Source organism: Theropithecus gelada, chromosome 2, assembly GCF_003255815.1.
Source record: "Theropithecus gelada isolate Dixy chromosome 2, Tgel_1.0, whole genome shotgun sequence".
NCBI lineage: Eukaryota > Metazoa > Chordata > Mammalia > Primates > Cercopithecidae > Theropithecus > Theropithecus gelada.
Genome location: NC_037669.1, coordinates 131771579 through 131788370, shown reverse-complemented (window position 1 = coordinate 131788370; position 16792 = coordinate 131771579). Strand labels below are relative to the sequence as shown.

The 16792-nt window shown below is 35.8% G+C and overlaps 1 protein-coding gene across 2 annotated transcripts in view; it reads right to left on the bottom strand.

Moving 5' to 3' along the window:
- IFT80 (intraflagellar transport 80) overlaps positions 1–16792 on the bottom strand; it is a 141376-nt gene that overhangs the window by 15882 nt on the left and 108702 nt on the right. For both annotated transcript variants that reach the window (XM_025374804.1, XM_025374805.1), the window contains 6 exons: positions 15735–15870; positions 13923–14070; positions 12451–12622; positions 10827–10916; positions 10551–10723; positions 1593–1716 (listed from right to left, as the gene is read on the bottom strand). In XM_025374804.1, coding sequence (XP_025230589.1) covers positions 1593–1716; positions 10551–10723; positions 10827–10916; positions 12451–12622; positions 13923–14070; positions 15735–15870 — 843 coding nt within the window. The remainder of the gene's footprint in view (positions 1–1592; positions 1717–10550; positions 10724–10826; positions 10917–12450; positions 12623–13922; positions 14071–15734; positions 15871–16792) is intronic.

The following is a 16792-nucleotide window of genomic DNA, read 5'->3' as shown; positions in this document are numbered from 1 at the left end:
AACATACGGCCATATTTTCAAAACTGTGACACAAAGATCAGATCTCCTTATCTTTGTGTCACAGTTCTTTGGGTTGCTTAGCACTGTTTTGGTGGTGGTTGCTGTCATGTACTATGAATCAGAGTGTAGCCCCAGAGATCCCAGGGATGCTGTGTTTGTCCTAATAGTACAGTATGCCCAGACTCCCAGGATTCACTTCAGTACTAAACAGGTTCAAAATGAAATCAAAAAAAGGTTTGTGGATCTTCTATAAAACATATCTCCTTTCTACCATGAAATCCACAACTTGTAGCTATCCTGGATCTAGATGTTGAAGTTGCACTGCTAAACTCTAAGAATGGTCTTAAAGGTCTCACTAACATGAAAATTGTTCTGAAGTGCAAAAATGTAGATCAAGACACTACATATTATAAATACAGTAAGTAGATAATGTTGGCTTTAATAGAAATTGTGGGTGCCTTCTCTCTATCTTCTCTCCTCTTCCTGAGGCTCCTCTAACCCAGTCTGCCCCTAGGATCAATCAGAACATTCCATTTTATTCTATACCAAGAAGGTGTGTTCCCACATAATCTATTAGCTCCACAGAGACACAAGACGCTGTATCTGATTTTAACCCCTAGAATAGTGTCTAGGCCAGAGTGAGACATCATAAATAATTTTTGAATAAATGAATGAATGAAAGGCTAAAGTGGTTCACAGAGCTGAAAGAAAGGTCAGCCCTATCTTGTAATCATAGCTTTTAGGAGTCAAGTCTCTTGGATCTATATGGTTAGTGACATGAGCTCTGTTTCTGCTGTCTGAGCCTAAAATAATCTCGGTAAGTGGCTACAATCAGTTATGCTCTAGGCAATGGGGCAAACTCATTCTGGGTCTCCTTGTGGGCTGATCTATGCTGGAATGACTTCCTTCTTTTTGTTTTTATCTATTTATTTAGAGGAAGGGTCTTACTATGTTGCCCAGGCTGGCCTTGAACTCTTGGGCTCAAGCAATCCTCCTGCCTCAGCCTCCCAAGTAGCTGAGACTACAGGCATGTACCACTGCATCCCAGAATGACTTTCTTCTAATTAGAGTAATAAAATCTGAGATGCTGGTAGGAGCCTGGGAGGCAAAGGCTGAGTCGTCTTTGGTTCTAGGTAGTGAAATCTACCTAGGCTAGGCACTTCTAGGAGGTGCAACCTAGCTCTCTAAAACAAAGTGACCAACTATGCATTTTCTGGTCAGTGCCCTCTGTGCATACATATTTCCCCTGCAGCAGAAGAGGCAGCTGGTGGCAGGTAAAATTTAAGAGTTAGAAGCTTTTATTCCACCCATCTATATTATTTATTGAAAAATATCAAATAGCACCCAACCTTAGAACAAATGGAATATTATGATGACAGACTTGAGTTAATCAAACCATGCCTGCGAGATTCCAGAAAAAATTTTAGTACTAGAATTACATAGTCAAAATAAGATGTCATAAGGCAAAAAGTAATTCTTTTAGAGGTTAAAAGATTCAAAATTTGAATCATTCACATTTTGTCTCATTAGGATGAATATGACATATACTTATAAACCGTATGTATTATTATACAAAATTGTGAAATACTTACGCCTTCTGCATAATGCAAGTATCGTTTATTAGTTTCCTGTTTACCAAATGTCTCCAAAAACTTTTGACGGTAAGCAAGAACTGTATCAACATGTGTTTTGTATTTTACAGCCAATTCCAGTGCCCTATAATGAGAAATAAAACAGATTATTAACATTGTTTGTGTCAGACTCCATGAGTAGTAGAGTTCTGGAGTTGGGGGTAAGACAAATGGCTCTTCCCTCTGTTTATTCCACAATATGAAATGCCATTTTCTACCTCATCAACCTTGCAAATTCCTGCTTATATACTTCAGGGACCAGATCAAACGAGGCCTCTTCTCCCTGACCAGCTCCTCTTGTAGAAATAAATGACTATTATCTTATCTATGCTTCATACCATTTATATATATATACTATTATTACAGCATGCTTATAGTACAATTGTTATGAGTCTGCTTTCTCTACTAGGCAATACACTTCTTGAAGGGAGATATTTCTCTTTGGTGAGTACTACAGAGTATATATGTGGTAAATATTCATTGAAAATATTTTTGAGGCTGGGTACAGTGGTTCATGCCTGTAATCCCAGCACTTTGGGAGGCCAAGGTGGGTGGATGACTTGAGGCCAGGAGTTCAAGACTAGCCTGGCCAACATGACGAAACCCTGTCTCTACTAGAAATACAAAAATTAGCTGGGCGTGGTGGCACATGCCTGTAATCCCAGTTACTTGGGAGGCTGACGCTGGAGAATCACTTGAACCTGGGAGGTGGAAGTCACAGTGAGCTGAGATCATGCCACTGCACTCCAGCCTGGGTGACAGAGCAAGACTCCAAAAAAAAAAAAAAAGAAAATTTTTTGAAATCATCCTGTAATTCAAGTGAATGAACTTCCCCACAATGTAAGTGGTCCCATTATTTTGACCATTTTCATAAGTCTATACAGAGTTTATAAAATTAAAAACTGGTATCTTTACATTATTATAATAGCAAATTAAAAATCTTATGAAAATAATAAATTGAGGCTAAGAAGTCTGACAAAATGCCTTTTGCCATCTGAGTCTCAGGAAAAGTTGACAGTCATTTAAGTTTTATAATTCAATCAATATTTATGCAAGTTATTTTTAAAGTAATATTTTATTTAAATGGTAGATGAGAACTAAATAAATTGCTGCTGAAAACAGTGGTATAAACTAAAGACATAAAATATATATACCGACGATAATTTGCAGGAAAACAAAAAGATTAATCTTCAGTTCCAGGCTTACTTTTACATGTTGCTTTTGGACAGCACCTCAGCCACTGCAATCCTATGCATAACTCATATTAGTTGAGTCGGGAACAATCCAGGGGACGACAGTTCTCTTACACTGTTCACTGTCATCTTGTTTCAAAATAAGATAACAGTCATCATAATAGTCAAAAGCACATTATTTCTCAAGTTCTCTTTCTTTCTAATATGACATATGACTTCTGAATATTCCAGTCAGGATTTATCAGAGCCAACTATTATAAATCTCTTGTTTTAGCAAAGCTGACTACTGATTAGATTTTTTGCAACTAGACTCTTCAGTAGGAAAATCTGGTTCATTTTCAGCATGCTTTGGTTTGGCTTACTATTTTTTTTTTTTTTTTTTTTTGAGATGGAGTCTCATTCTGCCACCCAGAGTGGAGTGCAGTGGCATGATTTTGGCTCACTGTAACCTCTGTCGCCAGGGTTCAAGCAATTCTCCTGCCTCAGCCTCCCAAGTAGCTGGAAATACAGGCATCTGCCACCATACCAAATTAATTTTTGTATTTTTAGTAGAGACGGGGTTTCACCACGTTGGCCAGGCTGGTCTTGAACTCCTGACCTCAAGTGATCTGCCTGCATTGGCCTCCCAAAGTGCTGGGATTACAGCCGTGAGCCACCATGCCTGGCTTGGTTTGCCTTACTATTGATCAAACTAAATAGTCACTTTAAAAAGTATTTTAGACACGGTGTATGTATTGATTGACAACTGATAGACTTTTGAGAGATATTAAACACTTAACATGAAAAAATTATGAGTGTAAGTTATATATAATACAAATGGTAATACCAAAATTAGGCAAAATGATTTCTTATATATATATTGACATAATATATTGTGAAATCCAAGGGTCAGTATTTGCTACCATCACACATTCTCACAAAGTTCCCTCATTCCTCTGTGACCTTAAGTCTTTCAGAAAAACAAAACAAAACAAAAAAAAAACAGGCAGAAAAGAATGTAAAATTACTAGAATATAGAGGGGAAAAGTGGAAGTTAAAGAAGGCAAAAAGCAATTCACAGAGGCTCAAAAAAGGAGAAACGGAAGTAAAGATGCTTCAGTTCTGCTAACCCTCTCCCATTTAAACCCCCATGTACATCCCTAAGGCTCTGATTCCAGTGGTGTATGTGTGAGTGGAGACTGGTGAGCTACTTTTTTGTCACCTTAGAAGCTCCATCTCCCATTCTTTCTTTATGATTGTACATGATGAGGGAAGGAGATCTTGATTGTGCAAAACTGAAAGTATTCTCAGTGGGGAGTACATAAAAGCATCCATTCTGGGTTGGAGCTTTTCCAAAATTTCGAAAGAGATACTATGGTATGAAACATCAATACATTTAATTATGTAGAAAGAATAGAATATGATGTCTAATCCTGCATTTAGATGCTAGGTCCTAAGAATTATCTATCATTGTCATTATTATTATTATTATAAAATATGTATCAATTGATTGAATAGCAATGGCTAAGGGTAAACATTCAAATGATATGTGCTATTTTAAATGTTCTCTAAAAGCACATACTGGGTAAAAAAATGTTTCTTCTCCACATTTAGGAGGGAACTTACTCCAAATTATATAAGGGTTTTGGGAACAGTATGTCTCTAATTTTAAAATCGTTATTTGGCAACCAAACAAATGTGACATTAGATTCTAAGGCTGGAATAAATCCATGTATTTTAAATAGAAGGAAGTTATATAAAAAGATGTTATAACTTCAAAATATGATTTTGCATAACTTGAATGAAGCAAAATCACTTTGTATAACTGGTAGATTAGAAATTATTTTTATTAATATGCACATAAAGGATCATAAAGGATTAATATGCATATTTGGAGTTTCTAGTTTCTACCTCTCTCAACTTCAGTTTTTGAGAACAGACTACTATGAAATGTCCAAAGTGGATAGCAAACAGATAACTTGCTTACCTATAACTCTTCAAGAGCTGTACCTTATTAGGTTGCAGGCAATTTTCAAATTCAAATATGAAAGACAGAAACATAAACCAGCAAGACTATGCTTCTCAAGTGGAATATCACATATGAACAAAACAAAATCTGTTCCCTTCTAGAGGATTAAACAAATATAGAAATTCAGGAATATTAAAAACAATCTAATGTATTTAGCATCTAACAAGTTCTATCCTTCTGGAATGATAGAATATCACCATTTTGTAAGCTCAAATTAATACATTTGGGCAATGATCATCAATGGCTACTAACATCACAAAAAATACCATGAAAAACTACTACAGCCAGTCATTACAAAAACATAACACTACTATAATGAAGTCTTACCAAAAAAAACAAAACAAACAAACAAAAACCCCTAAATCTAATCAAGTTCCTATATTCAACAACCAATTTGCAACTAATTCAGGGGACAGAAGACTATGTTAAAGTATACCACAAAGATGCAATCTTTGTCCAAAGATCCAATAATGTCCACACTATGATAAATTCTATAGGTCCAGTTTCTTCAATGGGAAAATTGCAAGAAAACACAAAAAAAGAATAGGAGAAGCTGTAGATTAAAATAAATTTAAGAACATATCAACCAATCACAATGTGTGGATCTTTACTGAATTCTATTTCAAACAAACCATAAAACAAAACAAAGTACTTATGAGTGAAACAGAGAAATAAGAACACGGAATATAATTACTGTCAACTTTTTAGGGTATGACCACAATATTGTGGTTATGTTAAAAAAAATTTAGAGATACATACTGAAATATTTACAGAAAAAATGAGATGACTGGGGTCTGCTTTAAAATAAATGGTAGGGTAAGGGTAGAAATTGTTCACAAATTGATCATTGTTGGGGTGAATGATGGGTACATTCAGATTCATTACACTATTCTCTCTACTTTTGTATGTGTTTGAAATTTTCCATAATGAACAATTTTTTTAAAATTCCATCTTTTTCATCCCTTCTGATTTCTATTGCAAAATTCTCTTCTTAAAGAACACCTTTAAATATTGGTATTCAGCAGATATCTGCTTGCTGCTCTCTTTTCTTAAGTTTTCGTGATTAACCTTAGCCATACTCATGGCCTCAACTACTATCTGTAGGCTGATAATTCCTTTACTGGCTTTCCCTCAATGTCTAGGGTCTCTCATGAACATTAAACTTGTATATCCCACTCCCTACTGGGTCTTATGCTTATGAACTGGATGTAGAAAGTCAATTAAAGGTAAACAAATTCAAATTGTTACACAGCTTAACCATTACCTTATACTCCCTACAAAAAAATCTAGTACAGTTCTTTCCTATACACATATTCAATGTGGGCCTTCCCTGTACCTAAGGTACGCAAACAAATTCAAGCCCTGTGCATAGGTTATATGTAAGTACTACGCCATCTTATATAAAGAACTTGAGCATTCCAGATTTTGGTATCCTGGGGGTCCTGGAACCAATCCTTACCCATCTCATGGATACCAAGGGATTATACTCAATTATCTGTTGAATGAATGAATGAATGTGCAGTTGGAACAAATACTCCAAATTTTTTCAGAAATATCTGTAGAACTTAGAAATGAAAATAATATATAAGTTTCCTGAGAGTTTCTTAGCAGCTATAATTACTTTTGCTGAATATTTGCAATCCCTTCTTATCCAATCTTGATATTTATGCTAAAAGCAATGGGAAACTATGAATTTCACTGAAGTGGGTTTCATTGAAGTGAATCAGAGGTCAAGAGTGATATGATCAGATTTCCATTGTGAAAAGATCACTATGACTGCTGAGTGAATAATGGGTAGGAGAGAGACAGAGCAGATATAGGGAGATCAGTGATGACATTAAGCAGAAAAACTTGAATCAACTTACATAATGGTAGTGAAGTGGATGAGTGGATGAGTATTAGAGGTATTTGGAAGGGAAGTGGTTGATAATAGGGAGGGGGAAGGTGAGGAAAATGTCAAAAGTGACTTCTAGATTTCCAGCTTTGTACAGCTGAAAGAATGATAAGATAGATTAGTCTGGAAGAAGACCAGGTTTATGAGGGAATAAACATAAATTTGAGCGAAAAAATGTGAGATATCTAATGGAAATGTTAAGTAGGCAGTTGGAGAATTGATTCTGGAAGCAAATATGGGCAGAACAGAAGGCTAGATGAGAGATGCATATTTTGGAGTCTTAAGTGTATAGATAGTGTAGTGTATAAATAATGGTCAGAATCCAGGAATAATGCTCTGGGATCTTTATCATCTTATCAGGTAGACTCAGAGATCTCTACCAGCACCTGACCAACCGACTGGCTTACAGTTAGGTAAAAACAAGAAACACAGGAAAAGGAGATGTCAGGAGATAAGAGGAACGCAGGAGCACCCGGAATTCATTCTCTTTCCTCATTACATCCTCTTTGACCCTCTTCTTTTCCCTCTCCCTGAGATCTAATAATCTCAAGTCAAGGTCACTTATGAGAATTGGAAGGTGAAGGGGGGGCACGTGGGGAACAAGATATAAGGATAGCAGGGAAAGTTTGAGGTCTTAGCAAAAAATAAGTAGAGACACATGATATAAGCCTTAAATGACTGGAGATTTTATAAGATAGGGAAGTAAAGATGAGGGAGGCAAAAAGGACACCAACTCCACTCACACTGGATCCTAAGGAATGTAGAGTGGAGAGAATAAATTGACTCCATTTGAGAGGACTGGTAGAGAAGTGGTGTTCTCTTCTCTACCTTCTCTTCCAAATAAAGGTAGGTTTCATTTGGGTCAAGGAGGTACAAGAAATGTTCAGAAGGTTATATTATGGGCCATCAGAGGCAAATTTCCTCACTTTGTTCTATGATACCTACTCACTCACTGCACGTATCTACACCCAATAAATGTTTGAAGAGGAGGAATGCTGCAAAATGATGAAGGGTATTGCATAGAGAGTAAGAGCATGAATATTAACTACCTACTATGTACAGATAATGTGAAATGTTTCTGCTCTTCAGGAAGCATATAATCTGTAAGGGGAAAGACGATTTAATATCTGCAAAGATAAATAAAGAGATAAATAGTAATCCAGTAGAAACAACATAAGCATGGCCGGGTACAGTGGCTCACGCCTGTAATCCCTTTGCTTTGGGAGGCCAGGGCAGGCAGATCGCTTGAGGTCAGGAGTTTGAGACCAGCCTGGCCAACATGGTGAAAGCCCATCTCTACAAGTACAAAAATTAGCCTGTAATCCCAGCTACTTGGGTGGCTGAAGTAGGAGAATCACTTAAACCCAGGAGGCAGAAGTTGCAGTGAGCTGAGATTGCACCACCGCACTCCAGCTTGGGTGACAGAGCGAGACTCCATCTCAAAAAAAAACCCAAAACAACATATGCAATGGTACCAGCCATAGATAATTGATTGCTTGGTGATAAACTGAGCTCTTCTTTGATATTAGACAACTTGGGGGTTCGAATCCTAGATTTTGTGCTTATTTATAAGTAAACCTCAATCTCCTAAATTATAAAACGGGGCTGGTAATATCTAAACTTCTGGAGTTGCTGAGATAACCTAATGACATGATATATAGAAAGTGTCTAGCACAATTAATTCCTAGCACATCATAACCACTTGATAAGTGGAGGTCAGTGTGAAGAAGTACTATTTCAACCTCTGTATGTTCCCACTAAACATTTGTATGTGGGTCATTTTTGATTCTTTAGATGGAAGATTTTTGTAGAATTGATGTACTGAACCACATCAATCTAAAAGGAGGAATGCTGCAAAATGATTATTAATGGTCACCAAGCAGTTAATTATGTACTGCTGGTACCATTGTTTATATTTTTTTACTGGATTACTGTTTCTCTCTCTAATTATTTATATTTGCAGATATTTATGTTTCCCCTTACAGATTATATGCTTCCTGAACAGCAGAAACATTTTACATTACTTTCACATAGTAGGTAGTTAATATTCATTCTATGTGCAATACTCTTCATCATTTTGACATTTGACTATTATTAATGACAATAAAATGGAATTCCTAATTAGGTTATAAGTTTTTTAAAATAAAGACCATTATCTTAAATTTTTTTATTAAATTGTACAGTATTCAGAATACTATAGCAAGAGCAGTGTCTATGATTTCAACATATTTTTTCAAAAACACTGGTCAAAAGAATGCTATAAACACAATTCTTCCCCATTTCTCATAGAACTCTGTTAGCTTGATAATGATACATACAACTTTCTGTAAGTTATTTAACATAAAATTTTTAAAATATTCATACTTTCTAAACTAGTTACCTTAAACTTTATGAATTATGAATAAATTCAGGACAAAGATAATGGCCTATTTATTTATTTATTTATTTATTTAGATGGAGTCTCGGTCTGGTCGCACAGGTTGGAACTCCAGGTTCAAGCAATTCTCCTGCCTCAGCCTTCTGAGTAGCTGGGATTACAGGCATGCGCCACCGTGCCCGGCTGCTGTTTTTTGTATTTTTAGTAGAGATGGGGTTTCACCATATTGGCCAGGCTGGCCTCAAACTCCTGACCTTGTGATCTGCCTGCCTCAGCCTCCCAAAGTGTTGGGATTACAAGCGTGTAAGCCACTGCACCCCGCAGCCTATTTATTTTTATAGAATTAAAAACATCTTTCATGATCCTTTGTACAGCTAAACAATGAAAATGAATTTGTGTTAATAAAAGACAAAAACAGAGTAGCTAAATTATACGAATAGTATAGATCATTAGGCATAAATTAAATAAGGAGACTACAGTATGTCAATCATAAAATAAACCATCTGCCATTTTTGTTACTTTCAGTCAAGGGAAAGACAGAGATAAAACATTTATAGAAATTCTAGTCTAAGGAAGTTTAAGTAAAGGGCCTTGTAATTGACAGATACAGGGGTTGTTTTTCACCCAGGCAGAAACAAAGATCATGAAAGACATTTCAAACCTGGAAAAATGCGTCAATTCCATAACATAGTAACTTCAGGAGTATATAAAAACTATAGTTTTGTTCACTGAGAGACATGTACCTGAGAGAATGAGGAACCTCTTATGTCACAGAGAAGAGCAGCATGCCAGTTTGCCTCAGAAAGCAATCTGTCTGAGAGCCAAATGCAAGGAATCACCAATCCTTTCCTCTTTCTTCCCTAGCACTATACATCTCTCTTGGTTCTTCTTTTTTCTGCCTGTCTGGCTGCTTTATGGAAAAACATTTGGTGTCTTTCTTTTCTTTCATCCATCTCATAATGTAGTGGATGTCTTTTCATTCCACACATTCCCCAGACAATTGCATCCATTTCTCTGGCTTCAACTACTATCCATTTGCTAATGACTCCTAAATCTAAACCTCTAGCTCAGATCTTTCTTATGAGCTCCAGGTCCATTTAATCAACAATTATATCTCTTTGCGAGTATTTCAAATTCAACTTGGCTAAAATGAAACTCACTATCTTCTCTACCAAATCTGCAAATGGTATGGTGTCATGATCTTTCCAGTTACTAAAACCAAAAATTTAGGAAACATCCTAGCCTCTCATTCTTCACACCCCAACTTTTAATCAGTCGAAAGTTCAGAGAAGAAATAAATTGCAAACTATTCACAAATATAAACATGAATAAATTCTGTGGTGTTCAGAAACTAAAATACAGTGAAAATGTAATTTACTAAGTGGTAGATGGAAAAATACATTAAGGTCAAACAGATTTTGGAATTGATGGAAAGCATTCTTATTACCTTTCCCAGTTGTAGAGATTAATATTGATCTGGATTGCTTGATAAACAAGGCCAGCCTGAAGAAGTACTATTTCAGCCTCCTGTATGTTCCCACTAAAAAGTAGTATGTGGGCCATTTTTGATTCTTTAGATGGAAGACTTTTTATAGAATTGATGTACTGAACCTTATCAATCTAAAAAAAGAAAAGAAAAATATTGAAGTAGATAATAACAGAAATATAACAAATTATGCTAAGAAAAAACACATGTACATATATGTAAACATTAATTACTTACTTCACCAATTGCTGCATAGGCTATTTCTGCAGTAGTCATATCTCGATTAGCAACTGCCATAGCAGCTAGACAAGCCCACATGGTTTGCTCCTAAAGTGAAGTATGAGAACAATTATCTTAACTATGTGACTGAACTGCCTTAAAATAAGCAGTGATTTAAATACTCATACCAAAATGATATTTTAATTTAAAAAATAAAAATTACTGAGCATGGCATTGAAAAAAACTAATAATGTGGAAATTTCATTGTGGCCATTTTGTTAAAATATATTAATACACAGAAAACTTTTGAAAGAAATTTTCTGAAATTTTCAATTTTGAGTTATTAAGGATTTATTTCTGAATTTAAAATAATAACTCAAGGTTATAAACCTTCCAGTCTTTTTGATGAGGTGTCAAATAATGTAATTTATAGGGAACCAAAGAAATAGTGAAGTTATCAGACAATGATATTATGGCAGACTGCTACTGATATACCAGTTAAGAAGAAATTATTTAGGCAGATAGTGAGGGTATAGAAGTCCTTCATGATAAGGTTTTCCTTTTAATGAAAAGCAGCCCCCAAATCATTTTCTTTTCTAACAAAGAGCAGCCTGTAAAATACAGCTGCAGACACAAACAAGCAAACTGGAAGCTTGCATGAGTGAATGCCAGTAGTTGTGCCCATAGCAATACACTACCTGGGACTAGGCATGTTCAAAACGGCAGCTCCATCTTCTCTTTTTGCCAGCCATATGTACAGTAAGGAGTAGACAAGATGGCACTGGCCAAGTGCAAAGTCTATTTGCATAATAAGATTAGGGTGGGGCGACCAGCCTTTCCTGTGCTATGTAAATGTCACACCTGGTCAAACCAATCTGTGAGCACTATGTAAATCAGACACAGCCTCCTCAAGCCTGCCTATGAAATCTGCTGCAGTCGGCCACTTTTCCCTTTTTGGATGCCTCTGTCTGGCAAGCAGCTGCTCTCCTCTCTCCTTTCTTCTGCCTATTACACTTTCCACTCCTTAACCTACCCACATGTGTCCGTCCTTAATTTTCTTGGTGTGAGATGACAAACTCTGGGTATTTACCCCAGACAATGATGCTATTCACCAACAACAACCCATTGTTTAAAAAAAGCATCTAAAAGTTATTTCACAAAAGTGTATTCTAAGGAATGTTCACTGATAGTCAATTAAAAAGGTCTACGGTCACACATGTTGGAAAAATACTAGATTCAACCAAGTTGGAAAAAGGCTGATCAAAAGCAGAGATTCTTAACCTTAGCTGTACAAAACAATCATCTGAGGAAATTAAAAAATATGGCTGGGCCTCAATCCAGATATAATGAATTAGAATCTCTATGGGAGTAGAACTTGGGAATCTGACTTTCAAAGAAGTTCCACAGAAGATTTTTATATGTGCCAGTATGGAAAAACAGTTTAAATTTTATATCTTCTTCAGAGAATAAATCACACAGCAACATGTATTCCTCTGTATTGCTCATGTCTTTACTTATAAAACAAAAGACATGATCTTATTCACAATTTTCCAGCCTTTAAGCCTATTATCATTGCTCATTTTGCACAAAGGTAAACTACTATGAAATATATATACAACTATGAATCTAAAATGTAAATTACCTTAACAAAGCGACAAAGTCTTACAGCATCTTCCCATTTTGAACTGCTTACATATTCATGGAGAATAGCAGGATATGGTGATATGCTGATGTGAACCAGGGAGCCATCAGCTCTTCTAATAGTTACTTGATTTCCAACAAAACTCACAATATGGGGATTTTTACTAAATTCACTGTTGGGGAAAAAAAAGCAAAGTACAATTTAAAATTGTATTCTGAGCAAAATTTTTCATGTATATTAAATCTGGGGAGTGGACCATGAAATATACAGGGAGTCTCCAATCTCCAAAAGGCACAACCCCAAAAGTTAACTCCAGGGAGAATGTATATGTTCAAAAACACTTCGATGTATTTATTTGAATACATACATTCTCCCTGGAATTAACTTTGAATATAAACATTTGAATATAACTTGCTATATAAAGTAGGAAAAATTATTACATATTTGAGAGCTATTCCTAAGAGCATTTGAAATCATCTTTTTTTTTCTGAGGCTTAAGATAAATCACAACAATAATTAATATAGCTTTAGCTTTTAAAAGTATTAAAAGGTAAACCAATAAAAAGTAAACTAAATTCCAAGACTATTTTCTCAGAATAAAAAAAGGTGAGCCAGGCACAGTGACTCACACTTACAGCCTTAACTACTTGGGAAGATCACTTAAGCCCAGGCTGCAGTGAGCCATGATTACACCACTGCATTCCAGCTTTGGCAACAGAGTGTGATCTTGACTCTAAAAATAAATAAATAAAGAGATGACCTTTAAATAAAGTGACTAACTTCTTTTCATTAGTTCAAATACTTTTAAAAATACACTGTTTTATTTTGATGCTTCTCTGGTTTTGTTAAGGGTTTGAATCTGAATACTAAAAATGAACTCAAAACAGATTTGGAAACTAAGCTAAGGCCTAGAATTAAGAAGCCTTTGTATTCCTATTTTGTCAAGAATAAGAGATCTCCTTGCTATTTCTTAGAGAATTTAGGAATATAAATGCTTTGATTTTCTGAAGCATATAAATTTTAACAAATTTCAGTAACTTTGGTCCTTTCCTACTTTTAATATCAACCAAAAATTCAATTCTAGAAACATTTACATTCTTGAAAGTATTAAAGTCAATGATAATCTGTGACAGAGTTGGCTAGCTGTCACAAGGTTGTGCATCCTGAAAAATCTTAAGAGTGACTAGACTAAAATCACTTGATCACACTGAGAAAACTACCTGAGCTACCATTACACAATATTAAGCTTGAAAATTATATTCATATAAGGGACAAATAAATAATTCATATCATACCACACTTTCAACTTGATTCTGTCACTTAAGTCTCAAGCTAGCTTTAGCCGAACAATTTATTCATCAATAAATCTGACTGATGCGAAAAACACCTTGCAGGATTGAAAACAGAAGCAAAAACATGATACTCAGAGTTTTATTTACTACAATACAGAATTATATGCAGTAAAATGTTACCTTGCATCCCTTTCATATAATGTTTTAGGCAAAATGTCTCTGTCCACATAAACTGTATTGGGGTAATACCACACTATAAATCGAGTATCTTGAAGTCCACAAAGGATATTACATGTATCATTCCATGCCAAAGTATGCACCATTGTTCCTTAATTTAAAAAGAATGTTAATGTGCTATTAGCTTTAATATGTAAGAATTAAGAATAGATCTTTAAAATGCCTGACAAACAAAATCCCACAAAATTTCTGTTAGATATGACTCTACTTTCTGATTCTATAATGGTGAAAAACACATACAAAAGAATCACACAATAATTTACAGAAATATTTGAATGCTTTACTTAGAACCCTTATATTTTAAATTTGCAAATCTTTCTTTCAGTGACAATTTAGCTGCAGCAGCTAAAGACTTGCTATTCAGTTAATCCTCTTGTCTTCAGGCCATCAAGTTCCAGATGATCCTCAGTGAGGAATACCGTCCCCTCAATATTCAAGAGTCACTCTTCTACAAGGGACCCCTAGTCTGCCCGTCAGTGGGACATGACAGAAGTGAAGTCCTCCCTTGTCTCCCTTGGACCTAGCTGTATACGCTTTCACCAACCCACAGAGCCACCCTGCCCTGACAGCTAGCAAGAGGCCAAGATCCACAGAATAACCACCACTGTCTCTCTGTCAGCAGGAAGCAGTTACAGAAGACTGACTTTTGTCCATTTTCCCCACAGAATTGGGGTCTTGGACTCTTGAGGGTGGAAATGTTACAGCAGGTAGTCAGGCAGACATGAGCAAGGCAGGAGAGGCCCCTGCCACCAGCACCAGGAATGTCAGATGACCATCAGCTGATGGTCAGGCTGTTGTTAAGCTGTCTCTCTAAAATAATAATGGGTTGCAGCCAGTGCCAGGGAAAGGTAGTCTCTCAATATAAACGCCAAAACTGGAAATCAGTAGCTTCTCAATAAGATCTCAAGAACTAGGTGAGTGGGCTCACACATGCGTACTAACAGGTAAAATGGTGGAGGAGTTTAATTGGTATACAAACTTCCTCTAGAAACACTGGAGTGGTAAGGGAAAAATGCCTCAAGTGAGCATGTGTATAACTTTAGTAAACACACTGTGCATGTGGCCCCTCCCAGGTGCTGGCAGGCCACTGGGCATGTGGACAGCCTACCCAAGGAAAGAATCAGGGCAGAAGGGTTGCAACTCCCCAGAAGCATGCCAAAGTATAAAACCCCAAGTCAAAGATCAAAGAGTGCACTTGATCTCTCAAGCTGCCTGCTTGCCCTCTTCCAAGTTTACTCTATTTCCTTTCTTTCCTGCTCTAAATCTTTTGAATAGGCCGGGCCCGGTGGGTCATGCCTGTAATCTCAGCACCTTAAGAGACCAAGGCAGGTGGATGGCTTGAGCTCAGGAGTTCGAGACAAGCCTGGGCAACATGGTGAAACCTTGTTTCTACCAGAATACAAAAAAAATTAGCTAGATGTGGTGGCACATGCCTGTAGTCTTAGCTACTTGGGAGGCTGAGGCAGGAGAATCACTTGAGCCCAGGAGGCAGAAGTTACGGTGAGCCTTGATCTTGCCACTGCACTCCAGCATAGGTGACAGAGTGAGACCCTATCTCAAATAAAACACAATAAAAATTTAAAAATAAAGCTTTTAATAAACTTTCACTCCTACTCTTTAAAAAATGGGTTAAGTAGCTAAGAAGTATTACAAGATCAAAACATTAAAACATTTCCAGATTCATTCAAATTATTTATTATAGTAAATATAAGAAAGTTGACAATTAAAACTTAAAATGTATTCAAATTATTTTACCAAGCTTGATAATTTGTTCTTCCTTCCCAAATCGTTTCACAGAAGTGATACAGAGATCTCTATTTTTATCAATGAAAGCAATTTTTCTATCATTGGTAAGTCCTTTTTGATCCAGAGCAATTTCCAAGATTTCATTCTAAAATTTTTTAAAAATGTAAATACTGGGTTAGTTTTAGTGTTTGACATAAGATCATTTTAATTAATTATAAAATCATTCCCTTTAAGATCAATTAAATGTCATTTACACATTTATAATGATAAAATGTCCCTGTTAAATAATTTTAAACTGCCAACACATTAATCGTTCAAAAGCTGCACTAAAGTATATTTGCCTGACATCCAAGGAAAAGACACCTCTTAAAATACAATAAAATAACATATATTTTGATACTCTGCAGGCTGAGAAACACTCCCATCTGTCCTGACCTACCTTTCGTAGTCAGGGTGAAAGGGTCAGGCAATTCTGAGTATCATATGAGAGGTCTATTTTGATTAATAAGTTGCCTAACAACTATCTGTTAAATATTTGTAAAAACAAATTTTGGAAATATGTGGAAATACATCATGTGTCCAGGGCCTTAAATTCTACAGATTCTCTCACATTCATTCTTGCAAAACAGGAAACAAGCTTGTAATGTAGGTATTACTATACTTAATTTACAAATCAGAAGACTAGACTCATACTCACTGAGCAATTTTGCTCAGAAAAAGCCAGTATCAAGTATATATAAACTTGCAACTCAGACTTCTAACTCCAAGATCATTGTTTTTCATCTGCTAGTGAGATGAATTTTACTATAACTTGAAAATGTTTCAATATAGATTCATTTTAATTCAAACCAAGAAAGATTTATTTACTTCCTACAATGTCTGAAGACTTTGGTAGGAATTGTGAATTCAACAAGAATCATGACCACAACATCAAGTCACTGTACCAAAATGAACTATAAAAAACACTTTTTAAAATAAAACAAAATACACAAATACTTTTATCCAAATTGATGAACCAATCATATACCAGTTCATAATACATTTTTAAAAATTCAGCTCTTTCTAGA